This window comes from Scaptodrosophila lebanonensis, unplaced genomic scaffold, assembly GCF_003285725.1.
Source record: "Scaptodrosophila lebanonensis strain 11010-0011.00,11010-0021.00 unplaced genomic scaffold, SlebRS2 tig00001410-arrow-pilon, whole genome shotgun sequence".
Taxonomy (NCBI): Eukaryota; Metazoa; Arthropoda; class Insecta; order Diptera; family Drosophilidae; genus Scaptodrosophila; species Scaptodrosophila lebanonensis.
In genome coordinates this window covers 4345959-4365965 of record NW_022060738.1, presented here as the reverse complement: position 1 = coordinate 4365965, position 20007 = coordinate 4345959, and the positions used below count along the sequence as shown (strand labels likewise).

Here is a 20007-nt window from a genome sequence, read left to right as displayed (position 1 = left end):
TACTCAGCGTATGGGTGTTAAGGCGTGCGTTGAAATGCCATCATCAATTAGACATAAACTTGACTGTGCGGTGCTGGGCATTGAATGATGGGCTGCGGTTCGTCCATGAACACAGAGAGTGTGAACGAAGAACCTACAACGGCGACGGGCATGTTTCTGCAAATGCAACAAAATGGTGGCACGGTAATTGCAAGGGCAGGCAATCAATAGCCACAACCACTCATGACTTCACCCCTCCCCCCCTCCACAGAAAGCCCAAAACATAGTGCAGCAATACGTGCGCCTGGACGAACAAATCAGCAAGTTGGAGGCCACCTGTCCGGGTCCACGAATGGCCACCGCCGAGGCATGGATTGATCATTTGCAAACGAAACGTGATGCAATGCTGGGCCTCGAGGGCATGGATCGGGAGCAGCGGGAGCAACTACTTCAGCGAAATCAACGCTTACTGCAGCAGAAGCCGCAGACGGAGGACGACGCTGAGCCCCTCACCCTTAATGGTTATCCGTTGCCAGCGCCCACCACACAGCGGCTCCCAGGAGGGGGCAGTGAAATTGTTGCTAATACGCCCACCAAGGACCTGGCTCAGGTATGTGAGGGTGCAGGGAGTGGTAATACTATATACTCCCTAATTTACTTTAGAATGGTAGTAATTAACGCTTGAACACAGGGCCATGGCACGGAATAAGCTTAAATAAGCTTGGATTTGGTAGGAAATATCGAAATAAACGAGGTATTCCAAAGATGGTTTGCCAAAACAAAACGCAGCTATGGGAAAATATTCAAAAAGTTTGGTATAACGTTCCTTTAAAGATTTGTTAGAAGTTGGTATCTATAAATAACAAAATTTCAATATTTTTTACAAATTTTTTTTGGGCACACCTATTAATCTAACCAACCGAAAACATTCATTTTTTATGAATCAACCAAAAGCTGTTACTTATTATAGTTTGTAAAACGTTTGATTATTTGTTTTGGCGCTGAAGTATGTTTATGTTTAAAACTAACTTATCTTGAGAAAAATTAAAATACATATGAAAGGCAAACTTTTTTGACAAAAAATTTGCTCACACCTATTCTTCTGTCCAGGTGTGTAAATATATAAATTCTGATTCATTAACTTTAAACAACGACATAAAAGTAAATATTCGAAATACATACTCTCGCAAATAAAAACAAATTTCAATGTTGGCAGCTCATGTATCTTTTGAAACTTTGCAAAAATTATTGTTTTAACAATTTCTGTTGTCCTGGTACTTTACTTTGCATGAATTTTTCACTTTGCTGTCATTTTTCTTTCATATGCATTACTGAGTGGTTATAAAATTAAATAAATGTTCCAATAGGGGGTGGTGTTTCCATGACTATCAAATTTTAAAATCTCCAGAACGCATCCTTAAGCAATTAAATTTATTGAAATTAATCTCAGGTCTTCAGCTTTTCAAATGTGTTTGCTAAATCCTTCAAATTATTACAAGTTTGTAAGCTTTGAAGGCTAATTTCAACAATTATAAAACCACACTGGTTGTGAAGTGCCTAAAAGTAATTAAGTTAAAAGTAGAAGGGACTCCAACCTAAAAATTTCCCATGAAACTCATTCACATTCCTTTTTGTTTTAGTTGGCCCACAATTTGGGTGTTATTGGTGATGAACGCAAGGCTTCCACGCACGAGGACTTCTTTGCTAATCTCAGTGAATCCGCGCTCTATTTGCTAAGCATTCGTTACTACAGTGAGGTGCTTGAACACACGAAAGTACGACTTAAGAAACTTATTGAGAGATACGCGGAACTCAACGAACTCTACGTAAATCAGGACGGCATTATAGCGTTTATTAGTGGCGGCACTTACATGAGCCGCTTAGAGGAGAGTATTGATGCCCAACTAGAGACAGCGCGGGATATACGAGACAAGCTGGGCAGTACCCTCGAACAATGGCGTATTTGTGGCACGCTATTAAGGGCAGCAGCCAATTCGGCCACGCAGGCGCTTAAGCAATGGCACCAACTGGGAAGGCTCGTGTAAGTCCTTTCAGACTTCCTAAAAATGCATTTCAAGTGACTCTTTTTATGCAGTGATCCGCAGTACAAGCTGCAGGCAGCTCTGGAATGTCGCAGCCTGTTTCATGCCTCCCTGATATCCCTTGAATGTGCGCAGATGGCGCTGCCTCATGTGGAACTAAAATACATGAGCAATCGACAAATTCTAGCAGTGGCTCATTGCAATACCTATTTGATTACGGATATAGCTAATTCAGCGCGGTGGGTACAACTCTATTTTTCAGCGTAGATCCCATTAAATAAAATAAAACACATTGCATTTTTAAAAACTATAAAAATCGTATGGTAACTTAAAATTATTGTGTTCAAAAAAATAATGTATTTCATAAATACTAATGCTGTTTTAAAAAGAGCTATCAACTTTTTAAATGGGATCTTAGTCCTGATAACGTACTTTTTAATCCAAATACATATACATGTGTCCAATTTCGCTTCACTTACAGCTATGAGCACACCAGCAAGGTTTTCGCCAACTACGAGTCCAACATATCGAAAACTTCCACATGGCTATATGACACGTTTAACAAGACGCTGCGCAAAGATTTTGAAAAGGCCGAGGACACGGTGAAGCGTTTGGCCAAAACATTGCGTGAACATAGAGATGAAATATTTAGCGCTGTGCGCAAATGATATACTCGAGATATTTTTTTGTATAATTAATAATTATTTTTATGATTTTTTAGCAGCTTAGTTAGTCTAATAAACAAGTAAGCTTTGGCTTAATACCAATAACTTTTTGCTGGGGTTCGTTCTTCCTTGATGTCCATTTCTTCCATAATGTCCATTTCAAATGTGGCTAGCTTGGGCTGAAATGTAATCTCACCTACAATGGCGGCTAGATTTTCAAAAGGTGAACAGTTATTACCCTATAAAAAATAGTATAATCACTTGAAACCATACCTGGTGTATCCTTGTCTCGCTCAATATATGCTTTTGGAGTTTTGTAGTCATGCGTTTGGTTATTTGTCTCTGGTATGGGAATGATGCGGCCCGAACGCATGGATACGCGAACCTTTTCGCCTTCTTCTGTATAGCGCCATTCAAACTCGGTGCCTTGCAGGTCTGATGGATCAACCAGCCGAACATCTGTAGTCACATGTAGCGGTGCTTCCGATTTAATAATAATGCCGGGAAAATCCTTTTCAGCACCCACACGTCTGTAATGCCAATTTAGCCCCTCCACTATCACCCAATTGCGCTCGGGAATGGCTTGAGTGACAATGCCCTGCTTGCCCTTATCCTTACCCACAAGCACTTCAATGCGATCGCCGCGGAAGAAACTCCACTCTTCTGCAATATACGTTAGTGTTAGCTTTCTTTTTCTTACTAACGACCTTGGCCAACTTACCAACTGGCTCCACAAATACCTTCTTGCGCATGGTGCCTGGCATGTTTTGCTGTCGAAATTGCCCTGTCCATGGCCGATTGGTTGTATATCGGAAACGCCTGCGCTCGACAGTACGTGGCAAATAGTTAACCTCACGCGGAGTCTTCCAATACACCTGTGTATGGATTATTTAAAAATGTATGAATAGATTGTTTGCATCATCCACATTCTAAGCACATTAATGATACAACTATAGGATTTGGCATTAAGCGCTGCAAGTATTTTTACTCACATTACGCAGCCAAGTACAGTGCTCGTTATATTTTATGTACCTGCTCTGTCGCTTTGGGTACAATTGGTTGGCGATACTGCCCTAAAGCGCGCGAAAGTGAAAAATGCAATCACGGCTGTCACAGAACTTATTGTGACGTCATAGAGCACACCGAATAACGAACCTGAGCAATGCCATACCTTTTATTTCTTTGAATCATGACCAATATGTTACGTGAGCATGAAAATTGGTCAATTTACCTGCTTCTTACTCCGCTCGATGTATTCCTTGGGAAGATTTGAAAAGTTCTTCAGCTTGCTACCCAAGAATTGTGTAATCCGCATTTTGGAAGTATTTGAAAACTGTTTAATAGTAAAAACCTATAATAAATGCGGTCTCTTACGAACAGCTGTTAAGCTGCTGCTACTTCTTACGCAGGCGATATTCGAGACGAAGCGTACACACAATAGTTATTCGATGTGGCAGCATTAATCTTTTTACAGTGAGTGGCATTAGGCCGTAAAGAAGAAGCAACTGGAGTACAATTCTACTTAAATTACGATGCAAACCGGCTCATAAATAACAAGAGGTAATGTGGTATTATTTAAAAGAGTGCACGTGCATTGGCACGCTCACTTTTAAGCGTGCATCAACGTTGAACAGCCGGAAAATAGAAACCATCGCTCGCAGCAGGGCAGAATTTTCACATCTCGATTCGCTAACATTAGTCATAGTCATATATACATCGTCAGCTGGATCCGTATATATAAGGGCGCACCCACACACAATACGCACATAGTGTTAACCAATTTACAGCCCAATAAGTCAGTAACTAAACAACATGTCCTATCACATAGATATGGAAGACGCCGCTGCGAACGAGCCAGTGCTGCTCTCGAAGCATTCCAAGAACCTTCTACGTTTCCTGCATCTGTTGCCGGCACGCATGGCCTCGCATGATAATACCAGGTAGGTAAAGTGTTACGTATGCATAAGGTCCTTGTGTCCTTGTATCGTCAAGCTTAACAGGTTGTCATTGCTTACAGGAGCACTATCGTGTTTTTCGCCGTCTGTGGCCTGGATGTGCTTAATGCTCTGCATTTAATACCGCCACAGATGCGTCAGGACATCATTAACTGGATCTACGGCGGTCTAGTAGTTCCACGCAGCAATGAGAAGCAGTGCGGTGGTTTTATGGTAAGCATAAATATGACTCGTCTGTTATATAAACAAACAAATACCAAACAATCGTCTCTGTGAGCGTCTCCATTGCGCGTTTTATCTTTTTACGTGGACACCTTCAATGCTACTGATTATTGGTTTTAGGTTTTTGCCGGGCATTTATCCGCAGTTTGCTTTGAGCTTTTGTATTCATACAGAACATGTGCACAGTATGTAATTAATTTTGCAGTATATTTACGCAGCAGCTGCGAGTTTGTATATTTACAAGCCGTCAACGCCGCTTCGCCCTTATCACTCAATTTCAAAGTTATCTTAAAATACTTTTATAGTATACATGTATTTTTGTGTACCATCAGTCCAACATGTTAAAACACTTTTCATATCAATTAATGAATACAAATTTCAGGGCTGCCGTGCCATGGTCCCCCAAACAGATGACGCTGAGCTGCAAGAATGTGTGCGTGCCTATCAATGGGGCCATTTGGCCATGACATACACCAGTGTAGCGGTGTTAGCCACATTGGGAGATGATTTGACGAGGCTGGATCGAAAAAATATTGTTGCAGGTGCGAATTATTCTAAGTCTGTGTCAAAGATTACTTTATATCTCGAGTTGGGGTTCTTAATTTCACATCTAAGTTAGGTTACAATATTAATTCAATTTGAATATTTTTTAAAATGTAAATTATGTGTTAGGTTTTATTGCCCAATCTAAAATATAAGTTTGTATTTCGACTACAGATTTTGCTAAGTCATTGTAACTGTTATATGTAAAACGACTTAAAAATTTGTTATTTAGATGTAAATTTAAATGTCAGAATCAGTTATAAGTTTGTTCGTACTTTACGAAAGGTGAGCGTCGACTACTTTAGTTCGGATTACGGTATAATGAGCTTTTTAAAAAACCGGTCTTTATGGCTTCACAAATATCCAGAAATTCTATTCACATATCAGATAATAATTTAAGTGCACAATTTTCTACGAAACATAGTTCTGCTTACGTGCTAGTTATTTATGAAAGTAACCCTTTAAAATGCTTTATCGTTCCATAGGCGTTGCAGCGGTACAGAGACCCGATGGCAGTTTTAGCGCCTGCATCGATGGTAGTGAGAGCGATATGCGATTTGTTTATTGTGCAGCAACCATATGCCACATGCTGGACTATTGGGGCGATGTAAATAAGGAAACGATGTACCAATTCATAATGCGCAGTCTGGTATGTTGCAAGCTTCAATTACTTGTAGTAGGCCTGACACTTAACACACTGTATTCCAGCGCTATGACTATGGATTCAGTCAGGAACTTGAAGGCGAGGCCCATGGCGGTACCACATTTTGTGCTTTAGCTGCTCTGGAGTTGAGCGGTCAGCTACATCGCCTGGACACATGCACCGTGGAGCGCCTGAAACGGTGGCTAATCTTTCGCCAAGTTGATGGATTTCAGGGTCGCCCGAATAAACCCGTGGATACCTGTTATTCCTTTTGGATAGGTGCCTCACTACGCATACTAAATGCATTTGAGTTGACTGACTATGCGAAAAATCGCGAGTATATAATGACTACACAGGATAAATTGGTTGGTGGATTTGCCAAATGGCCGCAGTCCACTCCTGATCCATTTCACACTTATCTGGGGCTATGCGGTCTTGCCTTTACTGGAGAGCCCGGACTCTCTGATGTTATGCCTAGCTTGAACATATCCATGGCAGCATATGCTCATCTAAAGCAACTGCATGAGAGCTGGCGACTGAAGGGCGATGAGAATACGACTGGGGCATCCCCATACTCCATAGCCACAACACCCGAGTTGTTGGATGCGGCGATGGAACAACAAATGAAAATGTGTGATGACAGTGAAACTTCTACCTCGCCATTGATATCAGCACAATGAACATGATTTAGCACAAAGGGATGCACACGTAACACGTACACTATTTTTTATTGGCCGCATTTTTGCAAAACGCTTTTTAAGCATGTTTTTTAATCGAGAGTATATTTTTATTTGTATTGTGTATTATTAGAGCGCCTAGAAATAATGTTAACAATTTGTAAGTGTAAGCCTAACGGGGTATTTATGAATGTAGCGTCCAGTGTGGCTGCATAAGCGCGGAAGTAAATATAATATTTACAAAACAAAAAAGAAAAGCGTTTCTCGTTGTAGCCTTTTTGCTTTCGTTTCCAGCGACAGACCTTCGGTTCTCTCATTACACCTGCAGGTACAGGCAATGCTCAATGTTATGCAAGTTGTAGCCCATGCTTGGCTTGTCAATGTGCAAACGCCCTCGGAGAGGACCCAATACGCGTTCAGTAACTAACGGACAGCGCTGTACCATCAGGGATTGGAGGCGCGGGAGAGTTCTTGTCAGCGAGCTGCAAGGAAAATAAGTAAGTGAGAGAGGCATCGTTTCCTGTGGAGCTAGTAAACAAGAAAGTCGCTCGGATAGAAATCATTTAAATTGTAGGCGTATACATCCTGCTGCGGTCTGTCTATGCGCAAGCGTCGTTGGCGTAGCGGGCTTAACGAATTTTCGGTTACGCGGGGGCAGCGTCTGATGTGCAACGATTGCAGGCGCGTGCAGTGCACACTTATTGCGCTGTAAGAGAGGCGAGAGATGCCAGTTGAGTGTCTCGGTGTCTCCGGCCAAATACGCTACACAGACAAACACACACAACAAGACAAATTGAGGACACTTACTGTATACCGTAGTCGGAGATTGCGCCACAACCAATTAGATTTATGTGCTGCAATTCTCGGCAGAAATTACCAATCTGTATAAGCACCTGGTCCGTCACACTTGGGGTTTGGGCCAGCGAAAGGACCTGCAGTCTGTTCAGCTTGCGAAAGAAGATTATGAGACAGCGTTCACCGATGGCGCCGCAATGCGAAATATCAAATTCCACCAACTTGCTCTGGTGCAGTGTCAGCGCGTCGACGGCTCCAGTAGTTAACCATTGGCATTTTGAAAGCTTAAGGACGCGCAGCTCCTTGCACTCAATGATGATGGGCTGCAGAGCGAGAGGCGTTATGTTCACGCACTCGTTCAGATTTACGACACGCAGCTGCTTGTTGTAGGCCAATAGCGGCAGCAATAACTCGTCCGTCAGCCACTTGCAACAGGCAAGCTGAAGGCTTTCCACTCGTCGACAGCATCGGGCCATCACCTTGAATGCCAATTCTATATTCTTTGTACTGTTACCAGAGAGATGTAGCTCTTGACGTTTCTCTAGTGCAGATTCTACAAAACGGAGAGCGGTGCGTGAAGAGCTCCGTAGATTGAACAGATCCTTAAGTGTAAGGTGCACAGCAACGTGAGGGATCAAAACGTCCTCCCAGCTTATGTCGAAGAGTGACAGTGTGACTTCATCTCTATTGGTATTAGCGTAGGCCATTGCAGCCAAATGTGTCTCTTCGGCCTGTAGAGTACACATTATATGGCTTCGTTTTTTTACACCGTTCACTATTACGTGATTTGTATGAAACACAGGTGCGATTAATGCGTTTCAGTGCATTTTTCGCAAATTATGAATGGAAACGTAATTGCCTGGCATTGTTTATATACAACAGCTGATTTCTTTTGACAGGGTGGCTCATGCAGTGGCAACTGATACTGAGTAGTATTGGACAAGTAGTACAGTGAATCATAACCCAAACAATATTATATTAAATTTTATTGGAAGAAGAAATTATGTTAAGGATTAATTTGTACATAATTAAGAAAATGCTTTTATATATGTACGTATGACCTTTCCACAAGTTAATATATTTCGTTCGAAAACAAATGCGTAAATAATAAAAGAACACGGTATTGTTGTTTAAAACTTTAAAAACATGAGCGTTTTTAATGTTAAAATCGATAAATACGCTCTCATTAGGTACTAAAAACATTTCAAAAGTGCATTCAAAATTATATCTGAAAGTATGCAATTTTTTCCGGAACAGTTTTGGAGTAAAAATCAGTTATATAGCCCATTGCAGGTGCTTTCCCATACAAAATGTATGTATGTATATAATTTTTTGTATACAAATGGCAACGCTTGTTTGCAATAACAGCTGAGGAATCATTTGCTAGTTCCTGGGAATGTAACTAACAATAAGAAGAAGAAGAAGGTGTGCGTCTCATTTCAAATTCAAATCCTTTCGTAAACAATATTATAATAACCCTCGTGTGGATAGAAATGTCCTGCACCGCTGCAGAAATTGCCGAAAAGAAGCGAATAGCTCTGGCAAAATTACAAGCCAGGCAAGCACAGCTAGCTGCAAACGTAAAACCAAAAGAACCTGCCGCAACAAGTGGTGCTAGCGTGAAATTAGGTTCAAAGCAAACAGTCAACTTCTACAGATCTCCACCACAGAATGGCGAAAAGCCTACTGTGTCCCTGCCCAACAGCAACAGCAATAAGAGCACCACATTTTTGAATGCACTTAAAGCCATTAAAGGTGTTTCCTCCCGCGAAATTGCACGCTCCTCGTCACATCCCTATTATCGTCCGAATGGAGACCACAAACCAATCTTGGGGCTTACGCCAGAGGAAGAGAAGCCTGTGGCGTCTGTCTTTGTGAAATCGGTGACCTGCCGTCCTTACATGATAAGCGCCCAGCGTTTTGCAGTGCACATTTCTGGCTATCATGAACAACTGATTGAGGTGTTTAAGAAAATACCTTCCAGGGCGTACGACAGCAACACGCGCATTTGGAATTTTCACGTTAATGACTACGCACTTTTGCAAAAACATGTCGGCGATTTGAAGCCGGACGTACTAATTGGTACCATACCCAAAAAAGTGATGGAAATGTGTCAAGCACCGTCAACATTACCGGAGCACAGTTGCCTGGCGTCGATAGAGCCTAAACTGGCACAGAAATTGATGCCATTTCAACAGGATGGTGTATGGTAAGTGGATTATGGTAAGATAAAAACATCGCGACTCAAACTAAATGTGAACTTTCCGACAGCTTTGCCATTGCGCAGCAGGGTCGAATCATGATCTGTGATGAAATGGGTTTGGGAAAAACATATCAGGCACTGGCTGTTGCTGACTACTTCAAGGATGATTGGCCGCTCCTAATATGCACCACAGCATCAACGCGTGACTCATGGAATAGGCACGTAACTGAGCTGTTGCCGAGCGTTCCGGTGCACTGTGTTCAAGTTTTGGACAACAATCAGCAGTACCTGTTAGATGCCAGGGTGCTCATTATCAGCTATACAATGATGGAAAGGATTACAGACAAATTGCTGGAACGAAAATTTGGCTTTCTTATTTTTGACGAGTCGCATACAATAAAGAATTTGAAGGCGAAATGCACTGTAAGTGCCAAAAAACTGGCCGATAAAGCGAGACGTGTCGTGCTTTTGTCCGGAACTCCAGCGCTATCGCGTCCTTTAGAACTCTTCTCCCAGTTGCAGCTGATCGACAAACGCTTTATGACCTACATGGATTTTAGTAAATCAAGCCCCAAAATACTTATAAAAATTATAAACATTTGAGTATCTTTTTTATAGCTACAAGATATTGTGATGGCAAGCAGTCAAAGTTTGGTTGGGATGCCAACGGGCAGTCGAATCTGGATGAGCTTAAGGCGGTATTACTGCACAAATATATGCTACGTCGAACCAAAGCCGAAGTGCTGCCGAATCTTGCTAAAAAAATTCGGTAATGTACTTAGTAGTTTTAATTATTTGTTGATATTAATTTAATACTTTTTACTAACCATCTTTAGTGAGACTGTTATTTTGGATCCATCGCTTGTTTGGACCAATGAAGAAACCAAAACTAGTTTAAATGCCCTCAGCGAAGAGCTACAAAACTCCAAAGGTAAACGCCATGACGAGATTCTGATGCGCTTTTATGCGCGTACTGCCGAGGTCAAAACGCGTGCTGTGTGGTAAGTTATCCACATGTCTATTTCTGCTCTAAACTTTTAATTGGATGTCATTGGTATCCAGCGCTTATTTAAAAACTTTGACTAAGGAGAAGTTCAAATTCATAATTTTTGCTCATCACCGAGCTATGATGGATGCCATAACCGATTGCCTGAATCAAATGAAAGTGCACTACATACGTATCGATGGTAATACGCGCAGTGATCTTAGAGCCTGCTACGTCGATACGTTCCAAAATAAGAGCAACTGCAAGGTGGCTGTGCTGTCTCTGAAAGCTTGTAATTCTGGAATAACACTGACTGCAGCCGAAATGATTGTTTTTGCTGAGCTGGACTGGACTCCAAGCGTGCGTTTAATTGCCTGTTTTAATATTTAGATATATGTTTTATTGTTGTAATTTCAATTCTTTTTTATAGACCATGGCTCAGGCAGAGAGTCGGGCACATCGAATTGGTCAGACGAAGCCTGTGATTTGTCGTTATCTTATGGCTAGCAGAACAGCTGATGATACCATTTGGAATATGCTAAATAGAAAGCAGGACACGCTGAAGAATTTGGGGGTCTTCTGTGAAGATTTAAAGGATACTACACACAGCACAGCGCCTACAACGGTAAGTATTTCAAAAGACAAAAATCACTAAAAAACCACCTAATGGGTCCTTCTCTGTTGCAGTCAAATAAAATTGAGCAATACTTTTCACCCGTCAAAACCAATACTAAAGAGGATTCCGGAACATTGCACCAATACCTCTCGACAGCACACAATGAAACTAACAACAACAATAATAAAACAGATTCATTAAAAGACAGCACATGTAATGCTGAAAAGGAGCTCGAAGAGGACATTGCAGACTTTTTCAATGATGACGATGATGAGGCGTTCAAGGATTTAATATTTTAATTGTTATTAATTGGATCTGAATATATAGATATATGTTTGTAATTATTCGAATAAATTGATTGTTTAATGCGCATGCCCTGCAGTTCAGTACAGTACAGAGGTTTCCAACGAACAATTACTTGACAACAAAACTAAACAGGCATAGTCAAGCAATCCTTATGAATTTAATCAGAACATGAAAAAATAATTTCAGCTGTTAGACAAAGATGGATCCATCACAAAGTGAATATGATGAGCTGGGCGAGGAGGAGGAGCTCCCAGAAGATGAAAATGACGTTTCGTTTCTTATGGATATTGTTAGCCTGGAGTAAGTGCTGGTACGACTATTCCTCGATTCTCGCCCATCATCCACCTTATTGCAGGCACTCATTTGGCTACAACTGTAAGCGCCTTTTCAACATGGTGCTGGTTAATAAGGATACAATTATCTTTGCTTCTGGAAACTATCTGCATTACTTTAGCATTTCCAGGCGTGAGGTAACATTTCGGGAGACGGTTTTTGGCTGTGGCATAGGATTTATTACGGTAAGGTGCAATAAGTATGTATATCTATTAATATTAAATGCACTTACGTATATTTATTTTGTACTAATGGTACACTACAAAAGTTTTGAATTCAAGCTACACGTAGTATTATGTATGTGGTAGTTTAAAAGTTTCACAAACTTTCAATGAAACTTTATATGTTAATACAAAGATATTTCTCAAATGAGATTTGTATTTATGTATATACATATTTAAAACAATTGATATTATGACAGAAATATTAGATACCAATCTGTATCAAAAAATGTCAGATATTCGAAAAGTTTCAATTAGAATATATCCTTAATCTAATATTCGCCACAGAAATATTATGCACAGTGTAAAAAAGACATTGATTGTATGCTAAAATTCAACTATTTTTGTTAACTTATCTTTAAAACCTATTCAGATTTATGAAAAATCAAGAATATTTTACGAACAAGTATTCATGTTTCTTTTATTAAATCCTATATTTATTTGTGTATTCAAGCATTTATATGAAAGAAAAAAAAGATATGCACTCTAAGCTTAAAGAACAGGAACTAAAATAAGAAAATGATATTTTTAAATTTTAATGATAGTCAGAAATACAGGAACATACATTTAATTGATGTCATCATCAGTTACTCGAATTCGCTTGTTTCGAAAGCGTATAAAATTATTGTAATTGCTGAAATAATCTTGAACTGGACTTTCTCTTGCTCGTTTGGCATCTACATTTTTAGCAGTGAACTCTGTTATGAGCCGTTGTTGGCCAATTGTTGTTAACTGTTTGTATAATTCATTATAACGACTCACACAAGAATGGTTTGTGTGTGTTTTTATTTATTTGTGTTGTATTATTTTGAATCGTGTTACATGGAATAAAATCGTGGAACAAAATTAAAAATGGTTTACATTCAAACCGTGTTAAATCCAGACCGTGTAAAAACAGAATTAGTTGTATTGTTAAAGCTCATTAATTTAAAAAAAGTATTTAGCGTACTTATAAATTATATATAAAACAATCTTTTATTATATTTAGAATTATCATAAATAGAATTTCATTTAAAAAAAAAAATCCGCAGAAAAACGATCATCCCGATCATCAGGGCCTCTTTACCGTGGGAGAAAATGGACCACGTCCCACTATTTTTATCTATGAGTATCCCTCACATGATGTTCGCATCAAGTTATCGAATGCAGCCAAGGCTTGTTTCACGGCCGGCTCATATAACTCCAGCGGCGAGCTATTTGCTTCCCAGGCCGGTTATCCCGACTTCATATTAACCATTTGGAGATGGGAGCGTGCTGAGGTTGTACTGCGAGCTAAATCCTTTCAAAGCGACATCCTTTTTGTACACTTTTCGGTGCATAATCCAATACTGCTGGTCTCATCGGGCCTGAGTCATATCAAGTTCTGGAAAATGGCCAATACCTTTACGGGGCTAAAGCTGAAAGGTGATTTGGGCCGCTTTGGCAAAACCGATTTCAGTGACATCTACGCCACATACATGTTGCCGGATGAAAATGTGATCTCGGGCTGCGACTGGGGGAACATGCTGTTGTGGGAAGCGGGTCTTATCAAGTTTGAGATTTGTCGCAAGGGACGCAAGCCGTGTCATGCCAGGCCTATAACGCGCATCACGATGCAAAATGGAGAAGTGACAACAGTTGGCATGGATGGGTATGTACGCGTCTGGTACTGGGAGACTGTCGATCTGGCCGACCCCCCTGAGGACGACTTGTTTGTGGAAATCGATCCGATCTATGAGTTCAAAATAGGCGATGTGGAGCTGCGTTGTATGCAGAAAATCAATCTGTTTGACGACAATGACTTTGGATACTATGCGCAGGATGGCAAAGGCGGAATTTGGTTCTGTGATATCAACACCTTCGACATACCCAAGAAGTCCTATCAGCTTTACTCATGCGTTGGCGGTCGCGTCCTAGCAGCACAAACTTCGCCCGTGTCTCCCCATCTGTTGGCACTCTCCGAAGATGGCAAGATTTTTGTGTACAACTACGACACCCGAAGCCTACTTTTAGAGAAACAATTCCCTGCCGACGGGGTCGATGTGCTCTGGTTCGACACACAAATATCAACGCTAGGCACGGAGCTGGTTGCCGGCTTTAAGGATGGTATATTGCGGCAGATGTTCCTGGACCTGAGTAACCCGAGACAGCCAAGTCTGCATTTGGTCCGCGTCTTCAAGGCTCATACTGCACCAATAACCTGTCTGACCATAAACAGCGAGAGCACTCTGTTACTCTCCGGCTCTGCCGATAAGACCATTTTTATATATGCACTTTCCAATAACGAGCTCGAAATGGTGGATCTGAAGCCCTTGGGGTTCATTGAATTTCAAGCCATACCGAACTGTTTCTATTGGAGGGAAACTCAGGTGAGATAATAAGTAACAATCGTACTATGGAGTCCTAGTTAGTCATAGCTAGGTTAGCACATTTCCCAATTCCATTATTAAATCTCAAGGTGTTTATTGCTTTTCTCAGTCGAATTTAGTGTTGATTGGTTGTAAGTCCGGCGAGGTTTACGAGTACAATATACGCACCAATATCACCGAGGAGGAAACCTATCTTACCTACAATCTAACGAGTAAGGAACGACTACGCAGTACTCGCTTCGTCTCGGTAAAGAGCCGCATACGGCGTGACATCAAGCGTGAGAAGATCAAGCGCCGTAAAGAGAAAAAACGTGAGCGGAAAATGCGGGAAATCGAGAAGTTGAAAAAGGCCAATCCAGGACTGCAAATCGACATTGAGAGCGCGCTGGCGGACTCGGAGCCAGACGAAGAGGAAGAACCACTCCACATTCCAAGTGTGCCCAACGCCATACTCTGGCTGCGTTACACAGATCGCGACACCATTTGGGTGTCTATGGCAGGCTATGATGCGGGCTATGTCTATGAGTTGGAATTCGGAGCGGCCGAGCCCTCGATATGCACTATGATTGCGGATGCCGATGACATTGAAATCCACTCCTATTACATAATGTACGTACCAAAGAGCAAAACTGTTCCACTTCGTTTTAACTTCTTGGCATCCACAGCGATGAATATATTTTGTTTGGCTTATTCAATGGACGTCTGCGCATCAATCGTCTGAACTTGGAGAATTTTACGGATCTTACGGACTACCGCATCTATCCCATGCATGAGGCTAATAATGGTGTTATGCCACGCATCCTGACTAGTTTTGATGGCGAGCGCCTGGTCACTATTGGCCATGATGGAAATATTTTTCTTTATAAATGGAATGGTCCGAAGGTTGTAAAAAATCCGCCAAAAAAACGCCTTCCCGAAATGCCAGATATGGAACTACCTGATGATATTCTTGATCCTGACACACCTTCACTGGAGCAGGAGAAAATTAATGCGGAAATCAAGCGGCAGCAGGACGCGGCTGAGGCACATGATCGCGATGTCCTGGCGAAGATTGGAGTACTCCAAAACGAATATTTTGAGATTGTGCGACGTAATGAACAACTGCCACCCGGCTTACGTGCCCAGCACAAGGATCTTCTTCTCGATCCACGCATAACTCAACAAATACGCGATGAGCTGCAAGCCGAGTTGGATGATGTGCGAGAGGACTTGGCCTATGATCTAGAATTTGCCCAAGTGGGCCATCGCAAGCTTTTTGATCATTTTCTTAAGGAGCTGGACCATGTGCCCTTCTCGGTCACTCCTTTGCGGTGAGAATGACTTGTTTCCCTTCCAATCCATGTACAGTCGAATTTACTTTTGCTTTCATTTAAAGGGCCAACGTCACACCAATTTCTACCTTCCGCCTGCAGTCTTTGGGGGAAGAATACGAGCAAATTAAACGCGACATAGAAGAACGGTTGCGTCGGGAGCAAGAATTGGGGTAAGTGTGGAGTTGTGCCGGTAAGAAGTCAGACAGAAAAAGTGTGCGACAACAGATGTACATTTTGTATAGTTATTTTTATATGACACAAGCAGCAGATATAACAAGGACCGCGTGCCGGACCAACCGGAAGTGTAAGAAATTAAATTCGACTTATGCACATCCTTTCTCACAACCCATGTCCTTATGCACTTTGCACTCAATGTTCCAATTCCAATTCTGTGCTCATTCCTTTTCGACCACTTGACTTACCCCTTTTCCAACAGCCTCCATGACCTTATCGCCGCTGAGGAGAAGGAGGACTCAATTGGAGAGCCACCTCCAGAATCGTTCTTCTTTGGTCGCGATCCACGCAGCATAATGCCTCGCTTCAGCAGAAAGATGATGCGTCTGCTCTTGCGATACCGCAAACGACAACTGTACGAGGTGCGACGCATCTTTGACTGGGACAAGCTGGAGCGTCAGAAACCCGATCCCAATCGCAACCATCCAGATGATGATGCCCAAATTGCAGAGGCCATGCGCAATTTGGGCGATTATAAGCTTAAGATTGGTGCCGACTACGAACCAAAGCCTTCGGAGACCCTAACACAAAAATACATTGAAATTGTCGAGTGCCGGAAGATGTACTTCGAGATGGTGGATACTTTTAATCATCGTATTTTCGCGCTTCGCGATCGAAAAAAACATCTATTGGGGCATATACGAAAACGACGCAACCGACTGAATACTATACACAGCTTTGTCCCTGAAAGGGATCGTTTATATTTAGGGGATATAGCAGAAATCAATCCGGACATTGAGTATCCCGAGTATAATCTCATTGAGCATTGCGAACCGGGCTGTGGTGTGAATGTGGATGATATTTTGTATATGGAAAAAACCGTGGAGGAGGTCATCGAGGAAAGAAAACGTGATCCCACCATAGACACCGTCAGCATCTTTACACTGGCACACATTGAGTCTCCGGAGCTGCAAGAAGCTGTCAAGTACAATGCACTGCAAATTTGTAAAGTAGATAGAACCCTCACTCCTGGGGAGCTAGTAGCTATGCTCCGAGACCTGCCGCCGATCAGTGACCCATCATACTTCGAGCTAGATGAGGAGGGAAACGCCCCCATGACCCAGGAAATGCGTAATCGCTGTCTTCGAGTCTTGCTGGTTGAGCAGCAAAACATAAAGGATGATGTGGACGAGCAGATCCGCCAGTTCGATAAGGTTTGGAGCGAAAAAAGACACACTAAAGTTTTACAATTAATTGAGAAACCCTTCTTGGGTGTACCCATATACATACTTAGCTTAGTCAGTCTAAGTCATCTCAATACAGACATACAAATGGTTATGGCTTTATTGGCATTCTACGGCGATTAATTAATTCCGTTTCGACTTTGCTTTCAGGACCTGGAGAAAATGAATATTTCTCGTTTTCATGCTAAACTGGAGGCCGAGTTCATGGCTGCATACCTGATTAGCCTAAATCAGGAGCTATACATATTGCGGGACAGCGAGGAAATTGAGAATCAGCTGTTACAAAATGCAAACGAGGCCATGAATACCCGGAATGAGTTACAGGTGGTGATTAACGCCACAAATCGTCAGCTGGACGAGCTCCGGAAGAACATTGATAAGTTGAACGAACAAATTGCGGCATTGCAGCTGACATTTATGAGCACGATCAAGGGTCACAAGTTCTATGACTTTCTGCGTCGTATATTTAAGAAAAGGTGGCGTCCACCAAAGCGCGTTCGCAAAGATGATGAAGAATCCTCCACATCATCGGAATCATCGTCATCGAGTGAGGAGGATGAGGCGGATGCGAAGAGTATAGATTCATTGGACATGACCACGATACGTCTAGATGAATCGACATGTCCCACCGGACTGGATCGGGCCTTGTACGATCTAGCCTTTGTCATGCGCTCGGATCGACATGGACTGGAGCGTAGCGTCATTGAGCACATGGCTGAGGTGGCTAAGAAGCGTAAGGAGATTGCTGAAATGCAAAAGCAAATGAAGCACCACGAGGAGGTGTACGATCGTGAAAAGAACACTTTGCTGGAGTTTCGGGTATTTTTCTTTTCATCTAAAAGCGTGCTTAACATTTTCTTAATGCCTTTAATGATCTGACATATAGAGACAACGACAACAGGAGATAAACAAGGTGCAGTTGAACGCCGTGCTACGTATGGATCAGCTGCAGCATTTTTATGAGGGCGACGACTACCGTGATCTGTCCAAGGCCATACTCTTTGATGCCGATAGGTTGGTTGATCTCCGTCGACGTGTGGAGCAGTTGAACGACGAGACGTTGGCAACGCGGCGCTGGCATCGGATCAATATTGTGCATTTACGGCGCATGAACACGGACATTAAGTTCATGCGCTACGAGATCACACGATTGGAGGAGGAGATCAAGCAGGCCATGATGAAACGCTTCGGGCTAATTGTAAACCTTGACGAACTGGAGGAGGAAGTGCTGCGTAGATATGTTTTTGAGCTGGAAACTACTGCCGAGGATGAACTACGAGCACTGGAAAAAGAACTATTGGAAAGACAGGCGAGTTTCCCACACTGCGTTATTTATTTGTTAAATGTGTTAAACGTTCCTTTTGATGCTTGCAGCGGGAGCTTATGCGGTGCGAAGAAGAATTAATTCACGAGACGCAGGTGAATGCAGAGAAACGCAATATTCTCGCTGCACTTCGAGAGGAGAAGAACGTTTTGGATGTTGTACTCGATGCGCAGGAGCGGAACCATGAAAAGTGGACTAAGCCCAACACACTTAATCTTTCCTATGACATTGAAAAACTGGTGGACATTGACAATCAGATGCAGCGGCAAATCGAGGTTAGTTTTATATATACATATATACAAAGGTATTTCGTTTTATGGAGTTTTGGATTGCAGTGCCTGGAACGTGAGATTTGTACTTTGCGCTTGAAGTCAAAACCTCTGCAAATTATCGAAACAGAGCCGCCGCATGAGCCGCAGGCTGCCAGCGAGCTGTTACCAAACGATGATCCCACGGTCTGCCCAGCCATAGTAAATGTGGAGACTTTTCTGCAACCCCAGATGCCCGATGACTTTATTTTGGATCGGGTACACACTATTGTGCAGAAGACTTTTAACCAGTTTCTTGGCAAACACACAACTCCCGAGAACGTGCGCAAATTTTCACAGCGAGCCGCCCTGTATCTCTGCCAAGCGGCCTATAACTTCCAGGGAAAGTATACAGATCGCATTGCCGAGTGCATTACAGAGCACTTGGAGAGCTTAGTGCCGAAGAAATACTTTATTCACATTAGCGCTGACGAGCTGCGTAAACTATTCAATGAGGTCGTCGCTGTCTTCGAGTACGAACGCTCCGATGTGAACACTGAGGAGGTAATTTCAGGTATTTTTGACCATGCCAAGGACTCGCTGTGCGCCCAAATAACCGAAGTAGTTAATCGCACGCACTTTATAATGGCGCACATGTTCAAGGAGTTGATCGAGGTATTGCCACTGGAGGAGTTTCAGTCGGACGAAACACTACGCATCATTGTGGACATTCTGGACCGGGATCCGATGATCGATGCACGTGCCATTAGCGTTGAGAATCTCATAGAGAGTACCCTGCAGCATGCCAAGGATAACTTGCTCGATGGCATTACGGCGATACCCTTGCGGAAGGTCAGTGCCAATATACAACGCGATCTATTGAAGCGGCGTCAGTATAAGCCGCCCAGCTGCCAGTCACCCATGCTGGTCCGCATTGCCAAGAAGCAAGGCGGAACAGGCTTGAAATTCTAAGAAAGAAACAAAGTAAAAAAGTTTATGATCATAAAAAACAAATAAAGACTGGGTTTTAGTAAAATACGATTGTTTACCATTAAATTTTTGATAGACTTCATGAACAATAAAAAGCCGGACCTTCATCAGATGATCGTTTTGTTACTATTTATCAAATAATTCAAATATGGGTACAAACCTCAAAACAATGAAAAACAAA

At 42.2% G+C, this 20007-nt stretch overlaps 6 protein-coding genes across 8 annotated transcripts; 4 read left to right on the top strand and 2 right to left on the bottom strand.

The window, feature by feature from the left end:
* The first annotated feature begins 71 nt into the window (after nucleotides 1–71).
* Nucleotides 72–2689, top strand: LOC115630629. Its single transcript, XM_030527263.1, has 5 exons — nucleotides 72–183; nucleotides 251–589; nucleotides 1620–2020; nucleotides 2075–2260; nucleotides 2503–2689. The coding sequence occupies exons 1-5, from the start codon at nucleotides 85–87 to the stop codon at nucleotides 2687–2689; spliced, it is 1212 nt and encodes a 403-aa protein (XP_030383123.1). The 5' UTR covers nucleotides 72–84.
* On the bottom strand, nucleotides 2407–4068 carry LOC115630630 (probable 39S ribosomal protein L24, mitochondrial). The gene is made up of 4 exons (XM_030527264.1): nucleotides 3918–4068; nucleotides 3408–3561; nucleotides 2960–3349; nucleotides 2407–2894 (listed from the first exon to the last, which is right to left on the bottom strand). Exons 1-4 carry the CDS (start codon nucleotides 3999–4001, stop codon nucleotides 2779–2781), a joined length of 744 nt encoding a protein of 247 aa, XP_030383124.1. The 5' UTR covers nucleotides 4002–4068; the 3' UTR covers nucleotides 2407–2778.
* Nucleotides 4069–4165: 97 nt separating this feature from the next.
* LOC115630442 (geranylgeranyl transferase type-1 subunit beta) lies at nucleotides 4166–6983 on the top strand. Of its 2 annotated transcripts, XM_030527002.1 has the most exons (6): nucleotides 4166–4246; nucleotides 4515–4626; nucleotides 4704–4854; nucleotides 5246–5405; nucleotides 5892–6055; nucleotides 6115–6983. In XM_030527002.1, the coding sequence occupies exons 2-6, from the start codon at nucleotides 4517–4519 to the stop codon at nucleotides 6727–6729; spliced, it is 1200 nt and encodes a 399-aa protein (XP_030382862.1). In that variant the 5' UTR covers nucleotides 4166–4246; nucleotides 4515–4516; the 3' UTR covers nucleotides 6730–6983. The 2 variants fall into 2 exon arrangements, with proteins under 2 accessions (XP_030382862.1, XP_030382861.1); XM_030527001.1 differs by lacking the exon at nucleotides 4166–4246 and having other exon boundaries at nucleotides 4308–4626.
* LOC115630443 (F-box/LRR-repeat protein 15) lies at nucleotides 6816–8352 on the bottom strand. Of its 2 annotated transcripts, none has more exons than XM_030527005.1 (2): nucleotides 7534–8352; nucleotides 6816–7208 (listed from the first exon to the last, which is right to left on the bottom strand). In XM_030527005.1, the coding sequence occupies exons 1-2, from the start codon at nucleotides 8265–8267 to the stop codon at nucleotides 7043–7045; spliced, it is 900 nt and encodes a 299-aa protein (XP_030382865.1). In that variant the 5' UTR covers nucleotides 8268–8352; the 3' UTR covers nucleotides 6816–7042. The 2 variants fall into 2 exon arrangements, with proteins under 2 accessions (XP_030382865.1, XP_030382864.1); XM_030527004.1 differs by having other exon boundaries at nucleotides 7072–7432.
* Nucleotides 8353–8977: 625 nt separating this feature from the next.
* LOC115630599 (SWI/SNF-related matrix-associated actin-dependent regulator of chromatin subfamily A-like protein 1) lies at nucleotides 8978–11695 on the top strand. Its single transcript, XM_030527218.1, has 7 exons — nucleotides 8978–9730; nucleotides 9793–10283; nucleotides 10343–10493; nucleotides 10561–10725; nucleotides 10787–11069; nucleotides 11140–11334; nucleotides 11397–11695. The coding sequence occupies exons 1-7, from the start codon at nucleotides 9015–9017 to the stop codon at nucleotides 11622–11624; spliced, it is 2229 nt and encodes a 742-aa protein (XP_030383078.1). The 5' UTR covers nucleotides 8978–9014; the 3' UTR covers nucleotides 11625–11695.
* A 93-nt stretch (nucleotides 11696–11788) lies between these two features.
* LOC115630559 (cilia- and flagella-associated protein 44) lies at nucleotides 11789–19872 on the top strand. Its single transcript, XM_030527172.1, has 11 exons — nucleotides 11789–11931; nucleotides 11987–12149; nucleotides 13217–14533; nucleotides 14643–15142; nucleotides 15199–15843; nucleotides 15909–16016; nucleotides 16283–17234; nucleotides 17415–18083; nucleotides 18151–18573; nucleotides 18639–18863; nucleotides 18924–19872. The coding sequence occupies exons 1-11, from the start codon at nucleotides 11831–11833 to the stop codon at nucleotides 19806–19808; spliced, it is 5988 nt and encodes a 1995-aa protein (XP_030383032.1). The 5' UTR covers nucleotides 11789–11830; the 3' UTR covers nucleotides 19809–19872.
* Nucleotides 19873–20007: the final 135 nt, after the last annotated feature.